The 16,008-nt window shown below is 42.7% G+C and overlaps 1 protein-coding gene across 1 annotated transcript in view; it reads left to right on the top strand.

The window, feature by feature from the left end:
• Positions 1 to 16,008, top strand: part of stab2 (stabilin 2) — a 179,750-nt gene that overhangs the window by 112,820 nt on the left and 50,922 nt on the right. Inside the window, exons 40-49 of the mRNA XM_060839668.1 lie at positions 1,995 to 2,040; positions 2,157 to 2,233; positions 5,432 to 5,557; positions 7,319 to 7,392; positions 8,444 to 8,515; positions 8,630 to 8,749; positions 8,864 to 8,911; positions 11,165 to 11,248; positions 11,341 to 11,487; positions 13,676 to 13,816. Coding sequence (XP_060695651.1) covers positions 1,995 to 2,040; positions 2,157 to 2,233; positions 5,432 to 5,557; positions 7,319 to 7,392; positions 8,444 to 8,515; positions 8,630 to 8,749; positions 8,864 to 8,911; positions 11,165 to 11,248; positions 11,341 to 11,487; positions 13,676 to 13,816 — 935 coding nt within the window. The remainder of the gene's footprint in view (positions 1 to 1,994; positions 2,041 to 2,156; positions 2,234 to 5,431; positions 5,558 to 7,318; positions 7,393 to 8,443; positions 8,516 to 8,629; positions 8,750 to 8,863; positions 8,912 to 11,164; positions 11,249 to 11,340; positions 11,488 to 13,675; positions 13,817 to 16,008) is intronic.

Raw genomic sequence — 16,008 nt, 5'->3', positions numbered from 1 at the left:
GAGGATTGGTGTGGATTTGTTGGGCCAAATGGCCTGTTGCCACATTGTAGGAATTCTATGATTCTAAAGAAAATGAGCATTTCAGAATGATGTCCTACAAGGCCATGAGTACGAGATGAAAATTGAATAAAGGTAAAGATAAAGTTGCCATTGGCCCACTCTCCCATTACAAAGAGAAACAATTAGTAATGGTTTCAGCTGAGGGTTACCACACCTCAGGCAAGGGGAGAGGTTAACAAGGAGAGTCCTTCATGGTCACCTCAGCAGATGTGGGAACTGAACCCATGCTGTCAGCATCACTCTGTACTGAAACCTAACCAGCCAGAGAACTAAGCTAACCTAGAATTAGAATTTGAATTAGGTTTACTATCATGTGTACTCAAGTACAGGAGTACAGTAAAACATTTACAATGTCGCCCCCACATGGCTCCATCTTAGGTACGTAGTACATAGGTGCATATATTTGATACAAAATAGGGGAAAAAAGTGATGTTACCTTATTGTATAAGTTAAATAAATAAGATAAATAAGATAAAGTTCAAAAATAAACATTACAGTTTTTCTATAAAGGGCCACCTATTTACTGAATACATCCTTTCCAGTTGTTTTCGGCTTTGATATCAGAGGACGATGTGTTGCCCTGATTTTTAAACAATCTTTCTCAAAATAGTAATCCACATATCTATGCACTTTTAATATAAAACACTTTCAAAATGTTTTTAATGATTGTTTTTAAAATTATAGCATCAGGCCTCAGACCTGCCATAATTATGGGGTTACATGTCAGATCTGGCATAATTTCAGCAAATTCTAGAACAGGCTTGAGGGATTAAAAGGCTTGCTCCAGTTCCTATGTTCCTGTGACTTGTGAGATTAAAGCCATCTCAGTTAGATTTAAAATACCCCACAACAGTATTTTGAAGAGCAGTGGGCAAGTTCTCCCCACTGACCTGGCCAAGATTAATCCTCGAGCTAAGGTTTGGAAATAGATTCTCTGATCATTATCACATTATTGTCTGTGGGACTGTGTTTTGTGAAAACGGTTGCCCACGTTTTCAATATGACCACATTACATTCCCCCAGAAAATTCCAATTTGGCTACAAAGTGCTTTGTGATGCCCTAAGGCCAAGAAAAATGTATTTGTTTTATAAACTAGTGTTACTAAACATGACATGTGATTCTCTCCTATGTTTATTTGTATCATATGTCAGGATATCCCAGTACACATCACAATGAATTATGTTTTCCCATGTGCTGTAGCAGCAATGGGTTAGTCAATTTGTGCACAGCAAAGCCATGTAACAACATTTCCTCCTTTAGCTGGTAGCAAGGAGCATCAGTTAGTACATGCTTCTCAGCTTCCAGTATTGCCAAAGTGAAGAATAAACAGCAGGTCCTGGTTTAATCCCTCAGCTAAGAATTGGCACGTTTGCCAATGCAGCCGTCCCATGGCACCATAAAGGTAAAGCCGCCATACTCCCAGAGGATTGTTGTCGTACTAGTGAGAGACAACTGGTAGTGGGGTTAACATGAGGGTCACTGAAATAACTTCACAGAGGCTGGTATCCCGTCACCAAGTCATCCTTTATTTACGCGTGGAGAGTCCTTGACACTGCTGGAGTTCCCTCAGAATCTCACACACTCCTGTTTATATCGGAGAGCCAGGACTCCCTGATCCAGTCAGGACACTCCTATTCCCTGAGGTCCACCAATCTGACCTTGTTAATATCACTACAGTCACCACGTCTCCTGGCAAGGGGCGAGGTTGAGAAGGTAGGAACTTCATGTTAACTTCAGCCGCTGCAGGAATTGAACGCACACTGTTGGTGTGTGTGTGTGTGTGTGACTCAAAAATGATAATACAATATACAATTGTAATAGTACCAAGATTTTGATATATTTCTTCTATCATAAGATTTCTAATATTTATTATGACATGAGTTAGAATGCTAACTGTGAACATCTGCATTGTGCCTTTGATTTTTATTTGCAGAAATCACTGACGACCTGTGCAACATGACCTGCCATTCGAGTGCTAAGTACGTGCCCCTCCACCATTTTCCTTTGGGTAACAGAACAGTTTCAACCTTAATCAGATTCATAGGTAGCCAACTTATTTGGTGTTAACATTCTGAACTTTTAATCCTCTTCACAGCTGCATCTCTCAAATATCTGGCAACCCATACTGTAAATGTGTAACTGGCTTCAAAGGCAATGGCACATTCTGTGAAGGTAAGGTCGGACTCTGAGTTCTTACTGTTGGAACCTCTTTCCCTACAGATGAACTATAGTTGATAGATACTTTATTTGAAGTGGTGCATTATAATGGAATGGAAAAAGGAATAATTGAGCACACTACGCTGATATAGTGAGATCAAACTGAACGGGCAAAGTGCCTGTGGATGATAAATACAGCAGCAACCAGTTAAGACATAAATTCAGGCAGTAAATTCTTTATAATTTTATAAGTCATGTCAATATTTCCATTCCATCAATTCTGTCAGTTCATTCAAACTCCTAAAAAGAGAGGCAGGTTCTTGTTTCCATTCTGTATAGCAATTAATCTTTGAGCTAATTCATCAGTGTTTACTCAATATCAGCTAAGGCTCAAAGCCTTAAAGTGGGCAATGTTTACACTAGTACAGGGAACAACATGTTCGGTGGTACCATCGTCACTTCTACAACACAGCACACCCTCTGACTTAATTATAAATCACAAATAGGATATACACACCATTCATTTCCTACTCCAAAGTGATTCATTTTGAAAGTGCAAAATAATTTTAAATAAAAATAAACTATGTAATTTCCCTCACTGAAACTTTAAATTTGTAAGAAATTTGTAATCTGTAAAGTTTCTGCTTTAGCACACAGCAACTGCCTCCTGGGTGACCCAAGGCTGCATTCACTCAGTGGCAGCAGATTGTTGCATAATGCTTGTTCTGGCTGGTGTTCCCATTGCTGTGCAAAAGCACATCATCTGCTTTAGTGTGAGTGTGGTAAACCTCTTCCTACCACCCCCTCGACCATGACCCCACCCCCCATCACCAAACCATCATCTCCCAGACCATACGGAACCTTATCAACTCAGGAGATCTCCCACCCACAGCTTCCAACCTCACAGTCTGGGAACCCTGCACTGCCCGGTTCTACCTCCTTCCCAAGATCCACAAGCCTGACCACCCTGGCCGACCCATTGTCTCAGCATGCTCCTGCCGCACTGAACTCATTTCTACCTACCTCGACACTGTCCTATCCCCCCTAGTCCAGGAACTCCCCACATACGTTCGAGACACCACCCACGCCCTCCACCTCCTCCAAGACTTCTGTTTCCCCCGTCCCCAACGCCTCATCTTCACCATGGATATCCAATCCCTCTACACCTCCATCCGCCATGACCAGGGCCTCCAAGCCCTCCGTTTCTTCCTCTCCCAACGACCCCAACAGTACCCTTCCACCAACACTCTCATTCGTTTGGCCGAACTGGTCCTCACCCTTAACAATTTCTCCTTTGAATCATCCGACTTCCTCCAGACCAAAGGGGTAGCCATGGGCACACATATGGGCCCCAGCTATGCCTGTCTCTTTGTTGGCTACATAGAACAGTTGATCTTCCGTAATTACACCGGCACCACTCCCCACCTCTTCCTCAGCTACATTGACGACTGCATTGGCGCTACCTCATGCTCTCGTGAGGAGGTTGAGCAATTCACCAACTTCACCAACACATTCCACCCTGACCTTAAATTTACCTGGACCATCTCTGACACCTCCCTCCCCTTCCTGGACCTCTCCATCTCCATTAATGATGACCGACTTGATACCGACATTTTTTACACACCCACCGACTCCCACAGCTACCTAGATTACACCACTTCCCACCCTACCTCCTGCAGAAATGCCATCCCGTATTCCCAATTCCTCTGCCTCTGCCGTATCTGCTCCCAGGAGGACCAGTTCCACCACAGAACACACCAGATGGCCTCCTTCTTTAGAGACCACAATTTCCCTTCCCACGCGGTTAAAGATGCCCTCCAACGCATCTCGTCCACATCCTGCACCTCTGCCCTCAGACCCGACCCCTCCAACCGTAACAAGGACAGAACACCCCTGGTGCTCACCTTCCATCCTACCAACCTTGGCATAAACCAAATCATCCGCCGACATTTCCGCCACCTCCAAACAGACCCCACCACCAGGGATATATTTCCCTTCCCACCCCTTTCTGCCTTCCGCAAAGACCGTTCCCTCCGTGACTACCTGGTCAGGTCCACGCCCCGCTACAACCCACTCTCCCATCCTGGCACCTTCCCCTGCCACTGCAGGAATTGCAAAACCTGAGCCCACACCTCCTCCCTCACCTCTATCCAAGGCCCTAAAGGAGCCTTCCACATCCATTTAAGTTTTATCTGCGCATCCACCAATATCATTTATTGTATCCGTTGCTCCCGATCCGGTCTCCTCTACATTGGGGAGACTGGGCGCCTCCTAGCAGAGCGCTTTAGGGAACATCTCTGGGACACTCACACCAATCAACCACACTGCCCTGTGGCCCAACACTTCAACTCTCCCTCCCACTCTGCCGAGGACATGGAGGTCCTGGGCCTCCTTCACCACCGCTCCCTCACCACCAGACGCCTGGAGGAAGAACACCTCATCTTCCGCCTCGGAACACTTCAACCCCAGGGCATCAATGTGGACTTCAACAGTTTCCTCATTTCCCCTTCCCTCCCTCACCCCAGTTCCAAACGTCCAGCTCAGCACTGACCTCATGACCTGTCCTACCTGCCTATCTTCTTTTCCACCGATCCACTCCACCCTTCCCCCTGACCTATCATCTTCATCCCTTCCCCCACTCACCAATTTTACTCTATGCTACTTTCGCCCCACCCCCACCCTCCTCTCACTTATCTCTCCACCCTTCAGGCTCTCTACCTGTATTCCTGATGAAGGGCTTTTGCCCGAAACATCGATTTTACTGCTCCTTGGATGCTGCCTGAACTGCTGTGCTCTTCCAGCACCATTAATCCAGAATTAGTCTGAGTGTGATCTACTTGTATGGTTAAAAGGTATTGTTAATTATCACACAATGGCACCCTCAGAATAGATTTCACTGAATGCCTGTCTCTAGCAATCCCTTAATCTATTGTGCAAGTTAAGAGTGGGTTGAGAGTTGTCAAATTAAGCAGCAGGAGTTGGCTATTCAGCCCCTCGATCCTGCTACACCATTTGATGAAATTGTGACTGATCTCATCTCAGCCTCAACTCCATTCCCTGGAACTCTTTAACCATTAATAATTTAACCTATTTCTCTTTAAATTTATTCATTGATCCTTGTGCTATTGAACAAAAGTTAACAATATTGAGTGTACCTTAGTGATGTTACTATTAGTTTACACTGACAATTCTGATCTCTAATGTTTATCACAGCTGTTAATGCCTGTGAGATAAATAATGGAGGTTGCTCACCAAATGCCGACTGCAAGATAACGCTCCCTGGGAGAAGGGATTGCCTTTGTCGGACAGGATACACCGGTGATGGACTTATATGCATTGGTAAGAACAATGTACATCTTTTTTATATAGCCGCCCATTCAATAAGATGCACATTTCAAATATGGACAAATATGGTCCAAAATTGACTAAAGAGTTGAATTCCAGAGGTGGGGTGATAGTGACTGCCCCTTGAATCGAAACAACATTTCACTGAGCCTGGCATCAAGGAGCCCCAGCAGGAGTAGAATTGAAAGGAAATCTCTCTGCTGTTTGGGGTCCTGCCTACCTTGAAGGAAGATGGTTGTGGTTATTTAAGGTCAGTCATCTCAGGCCTGGGATATCTCTACAAGAGTTCCTCAGGGTAGTGTCCTAAGCCCAGTTATTTCAACTGCCTCATCAATGATCATGAAGTGGGGGTGTTTGGTGATAACTGCACAAAGTCCAGCACCATTGACAACTTCTCAGATACTGAAGCAATCTGTGTTCGAATGGAGCAAGACTAGACAACAATCAAGGGTTGGGCTAATGATTTGCGAATCATGCTTGTGCCAGTCAATTGATAGGCAACAAGCATCTCCAAACACGAAAGGGTTCAATTCCACCCTCGGATGACTGTGTGGACTTTACACATTCTCCCTGTGTCTGTGTGAGTTTGCTTCGGTTTCCTCCCACAATCCAAAGATGTGCAGGTTAGGTGGATTGGCTGTGCTAAATTGCTCATAGTGTTCAGGGATGTGTAGGTTAGGTGTATCAATCGGGGGAAATGTAGAGTAATAGGGTTGGGGAATGGGTCTGGGTGGAATACTCTTCGGAGGTACGGTGTGGACTTGTTGGGCCAAAGGCCTGTTTCCACACTGTAGGGATTCTACGAAATTATCATCATTAAATCCTTCACCTTCAAAATCCCAGGGTTACCATTGGCTGGACACTTATATCCACCATATAACCGCAGTGGTAACAACACCAGATTTAGGGTGTTTTAAGTGTAACTCATTCTTGTCCTCCAAAACTTGTCCACTATTCACTTGCCTGGATGAGTGCAGCTCCAAATCTACTGAAGAAAGTCAACACCATTCACCACAAACCAGCCCACATGGTTGTCAATTACCTTAGACATCCACTATCAGTGCACAGTGGCAGCTGTATATACTATCTTTAAGATCCATTGCAATAATTTTCAAAGCCTCTATCAAAGGTACCTTCCTAACCCACAACCTCCATTGCCTGGCAAAAGTACCACCTGTAAGTTCCCCTAAGTCACACACCATTCTGACTTGGAATTGTATCATTGACTTCACTGTCGCTGGTATTGTAATCAATACTGCCTGCCTGCAGTGATCTTTGGTTGGAGGTCATCCAACTCTAGTCTAGCTCATAGAAGATGTCAAGAATCAGGTAAAGTTTACAATAAGATGTTCATTACTGCAGTATATATCAATTACACAAGAACTTCTGTATCTTTTTCTCAGCTGTCAGTGTCTCAATCTCTCTAAGACTGTCCATGTGACTCTCTGCATGCCAATCACGCACTTTCTGATATTAACCCTTTCAGGCCCGTTAACAATAGCAAGGTCAAAATCCTGGAACTATGTTCCCATCAGTTCATTTCTGACTATTTCTCATGGACTACAGTAGTCCAAGAAGGCAGCTGTCAACGATGATTAGGGATGGATAATAAATGCTGAGAAATTCATACTTCATGTGCAATTTTAATGTTTTTGTTTATATAACTACCTATGCAAGTTTTTATATAAACAAAAACTCACAGTGACAAAATTAATTTATAAAAGGCATAATTTCACTTTTTTATTAAATCGAAAGGAATCAACCCTTGCCTGGAGAATAATGGAGGATGCCATACAAATGCTGAATGCACTCAAACTGGGCCAAACCAGGTCAGTAAAGCTAATTCTCCACACTTCAGATCAAGCTCATTTCATCACTTGTGTAGCTCCTCATAACATGGGGTTCATTGTACATTGTTCTGACCTCTAGGAATTTGCTCCTGTCCACGGTCAGCACTGTGGTCACCCTACCTGTTAGCCCATAACCAGTAAGGGGCAATAGAGAGCCACTAATTACAGAAATCAGGCAATTGGTCTACTTGCATTCTCTGGAGGGAACTCAGTGAAATGTCAAGAGCATTTGTATATCTCTATACTGTTAAAACTTGAGCAAATATTCTATGAGTTAATAATAAGTGTTCAAGTCAGGACTTTAGAAATTCCTGAGAGCTTTGGAGAAGAGGAGACAAGAAGCCAGAGCAGTTTATCACAGCTGAGAGTGGGTGTTGAAAAGCCCTCAAGCAGCATTTGCTTGATGCAATTGAGTGAACGTAGAGCACAAAAAACCAAGGGTAGCTCTAGTGTGGTGAAACTAGCTGTCTGTCATTGAAAAGTTGATGTTGTGCCTGGTCAATGGTACATTTTCTGATGTCCAGGGAGCACAGACCCAGGAAAAGAGAATGTCATTCCAGAACAAGAACCTTTCATAACAGAATGGCTATTGAGAGAGAATTTTAAGATCAAGTCAGCAAATATAAGGGATTGTAATCCTTTGTGAAGTTTAATGAGATTTGATGACCCACCGTTTATTAATGTCTCAGGAGACTTACTGAAAAATCTATGGCATTTACCTTGATCACATTTGACATTTGACATGAGCTATCTGATCACAGTCTATTACCCAAAATATCATGCGTTAATTGGGGGTATTGAAATATAAATTGCACATGTATTGTACAGTGTTGTATTGCTGTAATGTTGTATAATAAAGTTTATTGTTGTTTGCTTTATTCTCTTAATAAGTCCCCTGGATCTCACACTTTTCCACTTCAAAATAGTGTTACCAATTCCTAGCCAGCTCATAACATCAATTTGACAGAATTGCAACATCCTTGATTATCTTTTAGACTTAACTTTTTAAAACTTTCATTTGTGATTTTAGGCAGCATGCAACTGTTTGACTGGATATCAAGGTGATGGAAAGACCTGTGAACCAGTGAACCCTTGTCGAGTGGTAAGCACAAAATCGGTTGTTGTACAAAACTTCATGAATACAAATTATTTAGTAATAACTCCGATTCAAAGTTAGAATGATTTTTTAAAAACTTCTCCTTTTGCCTTATTACAGGACAATGGAGGCTGCAGTGATTTTGCTACTTGCAATCACACTGGGCCAAATGAGCGAGTGTGTAGCTGTTTGACGAGTTACATTGGTGATGGGTTTACCTGTAAGGGGACTATATACAAGGTGTGTTTTCTGATGTTATTGCTATGGATCAGTGCTTCAACAAGAATCATGTTTCCACTCAGTGTTCTCTGCAGATCAACCACTAAAGAATAATTTTTCACTCTTTCTTTCCAGGAGATGACAAGAAACACAGCATATTCCCGTTTTTTCTATCATCTTCAGGTAACTTTTTCTTAGCAATTGGTGTAATGGTGCATAAATATTTTTTATTCTTTCATGGAATGTATGCATTGCTGGCAGCACTTGTTGCCCTCCCCTACTTGCCCTTGAGCTTTCTGGGTCATTTGAAAGCAAAGTGGCTTGGATGGCAATGTGGCTCAGTGGTTAGTACTGATGCCTGCTAGCACGAGGGACCCAGGTTCAATTCCAGCCTTGGGTGACTGTCTGTGTGGAGTTTGCACGTTCTCCCTGTGTCTGTGTGGGTTTCCTCCGGGAGCTCCGGTTTCCTCCCACAGTCCAAAAATGTGCAGGTTAGGTGAATTGGCCATGCTAAATTGCCTGTAGTGTTAGGCGAAGGGGTAAATGTAGGGGAATGGGTCTGAGTGGGTTGCTCTTCAGAGGGTCGGTGTGGACTTGTTGGGCCAAAGGGCCTGTTTCGACACTGTTAGTAATCTAGTATAATCTAAATTACCCCATAGTGTCCAGGGATGTGGAGTAGCCATGGGGAATGCAGGGTTATGGGGATGGGGATGGGTCTGGGTGGCATTCCCTTTCAAGAGTAGATGGGCCAAATGGTCTGCTTCCAAGCCATAGGGATTTTTTTAGAAAGAAGCAATTAAGTATCGACCACATTCCTGCAGGTCTGGAGGCACATATCGGCCAGTCTCAGTAAGGATGGCAGATTTCCTCCTCTCAATGGGATTAGTATATCAGCTGGTGACATTCTCAGCATCAATGAAAGTAAAAATTAATTCAAACTGTTTTACAGTTCAGCGAGCGCAAGGCAGCACCGTAAGGAAAATTACAACCATGACCCAGAAACACAATCTCATAAGTAGTTGAAGTAAGGGTAATTCACCAGTCCCCTCATCTCAGTCAGTATCTTCACTTGGAGGAAACGCGAGTTGGAGATAAAGCTACAATAGTTGCAGCATCAGCATATCAGGTCACACTCCCCATGTGCCTGAATCGCTGCTCCAGTTGAGGATGGAAACATTGGATTTACCCTGTCACGTTCTCTGAAATAGAATGGATGCCACGTTAGGTTGTAGTCCTGGATAAGGAGAGGTTCTGACCAAGTGAGCTGCTTTGTCTTCAATACAATAGGGTTAGGGTTACAATTAAACTGTTGAGCTTCTGAAATGTCGTTGGGACAGCAGGTATGGACCACTGATCAACTCTGAGCTTTTGTGTCGAACAGACAGTGGCAAACTGGGGGTATATATTTTTTCATTACTCATTCATGGGATGTGAGGGTTGCTGGCTTGGCCAACATTTATTATCTATCCCTAGCTGCCCCTCAGTGGGTAGTAGTGAGCAACTTTCATGAACAGCTGGAGTCCATTTGACGTAGTTATACATGAGGCACCCCAGCCCTTGGCAATCGAGTTCATGAACAGCTCAGTCCTCTTTGTCTTTCTGTCTGTCTCCCTTGCTAGTTTATTCCATTTGAATTGTAGGTTTTGGAGAGACACAATTCATTAGAGTTTTTGCCTCATTGATGTATAACGCAGTACATGAAAGATCCATTCATTCCTGTGTGTGAGGGATTGTGCAAATGAATGGAAACGTGGATTAATCACTTCTATATGCAGTCTCTCCGGCTGAGCAAGCCTTACAAGGAAGCGGGTCTAAACAGGAACTTGCAGATTGGCTGTGATGCCGTTTTATGTATGCCTCAATCACCATCAGCAAACCAAATGATCTGGTATTATCAATCCATCAGGACTTGAAATAGGTCATTAATCTGGTATTATCCATCTATTAGGACCTGGAGTAGGTCATTAATCTAGTATTATCCATCTATTAGGACCTGGAGTAGGTAATTAATCTGGTATTATCCATCTATTAGGACCTGGAGTAGGTCACTAATCTGGTACTATCTATTGATTAGGATCCACAATAGGCTATTCAACCCATCGAGCCTGCTCTACCTTTCCATAAGATGAGATCAGATTAGCTCTTGGCCTTCCACTCTCCTATACACCCTCGATAACCATTGACCCCTTATTTGTCAATACTCTATTTATCTCTTCCATAAAAATGACCTCCCTTTCCCTTGACAGACACAAAGCCCTAAGGGAAAAAAAATCTCCTCATCTCTACCTTAAATGTGAAATCCCCTTATTTTTAAACTGTGTTGGGTAGTTCAAGTCTCCCCCACAATGGGAACCACCCTTTTAGCCTCCATACAAAATGAAAATTTTAACTGGAACTGGATGTTTCAAATTAAGATCTTCCTTTCTTTCCATACAGCTTAATGGTGTCACTGAATTGGGTGGTTCGGGCCCTTTCACTGTGTTCGTTCCAAGCAATGAAGCATTTAAGAATGAAGCTAAGGTAGGTGCAGGTGGGCTTTTGAGCTGTGGGCAGGTGGTTTGACTAATTTTGCATGAATGTTCAATCATCTCCATGTTCTCTTTAACATTTAGATACAGAACTGGACAGCAAATGGACAAATGGCGCAGGTCCTCCGTTATCACATTGTGGCGTGTAATCAAGTACTGTATAATCAGCTAATCTCTGGGAAAAGTCTTATCACTGTTCATGGAGAAACTATAAAGTTTTCCTATGTAAAGGTGAGAGGCTGAGCTGCAATATTGCACAAGCATTGGATGATGTAAAGTGTAATTCAAGTTAATTGATGCTTAACGAGTTTTGAGAAGATCTTGTAGCTCAGCTACAATTAAGCTCAACTACAATTGATGCTTAGATTGTAAATTAATAAGATGAGGAGGGGGAGAAAACTGAAGCAACAAAGGGATAGTTTTAGCTCTGTTGGTAGCAGAAGGTTGTGAGTTCAAGCCCCTTCCCAAGACTTAAGTCCACATGATATGTTGGCAATCCAATTAGTTATTACTATGAGTCAAAGCTACTACCTGTTGAATGAAGTGTTAACCTGAGGACCTATCCACTCTCTCGGGAAGATCCCACATTCAAAGGAGAGTTCTGTCTGTTCTCTGGGCCTCATATTCATCCTTCAACCAACATCACTAAAACCAATCACTTGGTCATTCATTTGTGTATCTGTTCATTGCAACTTGCTGTGCATAAACTGAGTTCTAAAGAGAGTTCTAAAAATTTAAAATCCGCTGTCAGAAGAATAATTCTTTTTATCTCTTCTTAAAGGGACTACCCTTGTCTGGAAACCATGTGTCCCTGCCGCCCCCAGTTCTAGATTCTGTCACAAGAGGAAACATCCTTTCCATATTCACCCTGTCAGCGCACTCAAGATCTTGTTGAATACGGTTCGGTCAAGTTGTTTCTCACTATTCTAAACCCCCAGTGGATACATGCCTGACCCGTCCAACCTTTCATCAAGACATAATTTGCCCATTGCATGTATTAGTCGAATAAACTTTCTCTGAACTCCCTCAGTGCATTTACATTGAATCATGGATTCCCTACAGTGTGGAAACAGGCCACCTGGCTCAACACAGGCCCTCTGAAGAGTAAACTTCCCAAACCCATTCCCCTACCCTATTATTCTACATTTCCCCTGACTAATGCACCTAACCTACACATCCCTGACTACTATGGGCAATTTAGCATGGCCCATTCACCTAATCTGTACATCTTTAGATTGTGGGAGGAAACCGGAGCACCGGGAGGAAACCGACATAGACATGGGGGAGTGTGCAAACTCCACACAGACAGTCACCTGAGGCTAGAATCAAAAACAGATCCCTGGTTCATTGAGGCAGCAGTGCTAACCACTGAGCCACCATGCTGCCAGGATAATAAACTGTGATATTATTAATGCCAACAGTGTGGTTCATTTCATCGACAAGCTCCTCTCACCTCAAAACATGCAGATCAATCCAAAGAATGGTAGAGGCTACACATATGTAAGGATGTCAATGTTCTTTATATAAAGAGTTCAATATTGTATTACATAATTCGTGCAGTGCAAGTTACCCAGAACCATTCTGTTATGGGGCCAGTACTGTCTTTAATTGATGCAAAATTACTGCCCTGTATTTCTCCAATCAGCTATGATTTCATTGCATGATGAAGCAAACTCAATGGGCTGAAAGGCCGACTTATACTCCCACCTCTTATGGTCTCCTAGCAACAGCAAGTTTCTGTGAATGTTCCAACAATAATCTAAGTTTCAAATTCACAATCTTTGTTGTTGAATCCATACCTTCCCTTTTTCCAACCTTTGTGACCTCCAGCAGTCACACAGCCCTCTGGATTCCCCCAACCCCTGATGCCATGTGGAATCCCTTGCTTCCATATCCTGTCAGTAGAGGGGAATGCCTTCAGCTTTCCAGGCCCCAAGTTCTCTCTCTCTCTCTCTCTCTCTCCCCCCCCCCTCCCCCTTTCTCTTTCTCTCTCTCTCTTTTTCTCTCTCTCTCTTTTTCTCTTTCTCTCTTCTTTTAAGATTCTACATAAAGCCTACCCCTTTGACTAAACTTGTCCTTTCTGGCTCAGTATCTGATTACACTCCTGTGAAGCCTCTTGAGTTGAGGGTGCTACATAGATGCAAGTTGGGGTTGCTGCTACCAGGTAGATTTCTGCCTTCACGACATAGAATGTCACTGGGCAGAGTGGGTTGCTCCCTGCTTGAGTGTAATAAAAACTGGCAGATTCTATAAATGGCATTGAATCTATCCCACCAGATAATCATTGAGATCCTGAAAGTGAAAATCTGAGACCACCAGTTGTTAATGATAGATTTGATTGGAATTTATTTTGACATGTATTCCATGTTATTTTTGACAGCATTCTAATAGAGACTTTTCCATGCCTTTTCATTGACAGAACACCTTGTACCTAAACAACAATGCCAGGATAATAAACAGTGATATTATCAATGCCAATGGTGTGGTTCATTTCATCGACAAGCTCCTCTCACCTCAAAACATGCAGACCATTCCAAAGGAAGATGGAGGCTACAAATATGTAAGGATGTCAATGTTCAGAAAATTAAAACTCATGTTAATTCTAGAAACTGCTTGTCAAATTAATATAATCCCATACAGTAGAATGCAAACAAATATATTAATTAAGATGATGATGTGCAGGACAATGCCTCTGTGATGTTGAAACACAGAAAAGAGAAGAATGGAAACTGTCTTTAAGAGCTGTATTCAGTATTCTGTATATTAGAATGTGGATGAAGAGTTTATTGGGCTTAAAGAAAGTAAAGAGAGAGTTACACTTAGTTAAAGTAAAGGTAGAGATGTTGTCAGAGCAGGAACAAGCTATGGAGGTAGAACAGCCTCAAGATTACAGTGCTGATACCCAATGACAGGTCCCATGGTATTAGAATCCATGAGGGTATAACGTCGCGAGGGTATAATGGCCTCGTGATATTATTGTTGGAGTTTAATTCAGAGAGGCAGGAAATGTTCTAGGGACCCAGGTTTGCATCTTGTCATGGCATATATTGGAATTTGAATTCAGTAAAAATCTGGAATTAAGAGTCTCAGGATGACCATGAAACCATTGTCGATTGTTGTGAAAACCCATCTGGTTCACTAATTTCCTCCAGGGAAATAAATCTGCCATCCTTGCCTTCTCTGGCCTACACATAACTTGAGACCAACAGCAATGTGGTTGATTCTTAGGTGCCTTCTGGGCAATTAGGGATGAGCAGTAAATGCTGGCCCAACCATCAATGCTCACATCGCTTGAATGAATAAAATCAAAATGCAGTGTGGTCAGCACAAAGCATCACAAGCAGGAAGACTAAGTGATAACATTACAAATAATTGGTAGGATTATATTAGAGAATTAATCAAAATCATGATATTTGGTTTTTCTGATCTTGCCAATTTCTAGAAAGCTGTGTTGGATTTGAATAAGCACAGCAGCCTTTATATGAAATGGGCTCTGATTTGCAATTATTTCACGTGATAAGTTTTTGAAATAAGACTTTGGGTTTCAGCACCACTTGATTATTGAACAATGTATAATTGTCACAGAATCAATTGACACTGAAACCTTAACCGAAACAGTTTCTGTGGGTTGTTAATAGTCCTCAGTGGCTGTAAATAGCAGTTTTCAGTTTTAATTCGTTTAACAAACCTAAATAAAGAATTCTGTTAAAATAGAACACTGGATAAATCTGTTAAACTGAAAGACATGTGATGTTGACGCAGTCACATATATATTTTTCAAACTGTAATTGCACAGTGACAAATTGTAAACTTCTTTAATATTTAATTGAGAAGGTGGTGTTGAATCACCTCCTCGAACTGCTGTAGTCCATGTTGGTGTCAGTACACCCAAAGTGAAGATAGGTCACAAGTTTCAGTTATTTGACCCAGTGGGAAAGGCAATGGACATCTTTATCAGGATGGTATATGTCAGGGTGGGATACTTCCAGATTTTCCATACATTTGCTGTCCTTGTTCTTTAGGCTTTTGCACATCTTGTGTTTGCGTAATTCTAAACTCACAGCGCCTCACAGCGCCAGGGACCTGGGTTCAATTCCCACCTCAGGCGACTGACTGTGGAGTTTGCACGTTCTCCCTGTGTCTGTGTGGGTTTCCTCCGGGTGCTCCGGTTTCCTCCCACAGTCCAAAGATGTGCGGGTCAGGTGAATTGGCCATGCTAAATTGCCCGTAGTGTTAGGTAAGGGGTATATGTAGGGGTATGGGTGGGTTGCGCTTCGGCGGGTCAGTGTGGACTTGTTGGGCCGAAGGGCCTGTTTCCACACTGTGAGTAATCTAGTCTAAACTCTTTCAAAATGCCAAATGTAAAGCAACCAGTTAACAATTAACAAAGTTCACTACGGGCAGTGTAATAATAACAAAATCAGAAAAGGGAGATGGGGTGTCAAGGGAAGAACTAAATATAAAGGGTGTTAGGAAGGAAGATACTGCAACCCAGCCCCCATGGGGTTCACCTATCTCTCAAGCGCTGAGATTACAGATAGACACTATGTGCTTCCACTGCAGGGACAAAGGCATGGACATTGCCGTGAAAGAGAGAGAGGCAGTTGGGAATTATGATCCCCTCCACGGCTCACAGCCTGGACCTGTTCATGCAAGGATCTAGTTCTTTTTGTTTTTATTACGTTCAGAGAAGGCATAAACTGGAATTCCCAATTCTCTTCGCTTACTTTTGCAGTCCTGTGTTTCTTTTTG

Source organism: Hemiscyllium ocellatum, chromosome 19, assembly GCF_020745735.1.
Source record: "Hemiscyllium ocellatum isolate sHemOce1 chromosome 19, sHemOce1.pat.X.cur, whole genome shotgun sequence".
NCBI lineage: Eukaryota > Metazoa > Chordata > Chondrichthyes > Orectolobiformes > Hemiscylliidae > Hemiscyllium > Hemiscyllium ocellatum.
Note: the sequence above shows the minus strand (reverse complement) of the source record. Positions and strands in the feature narration are given on the sequence as shown.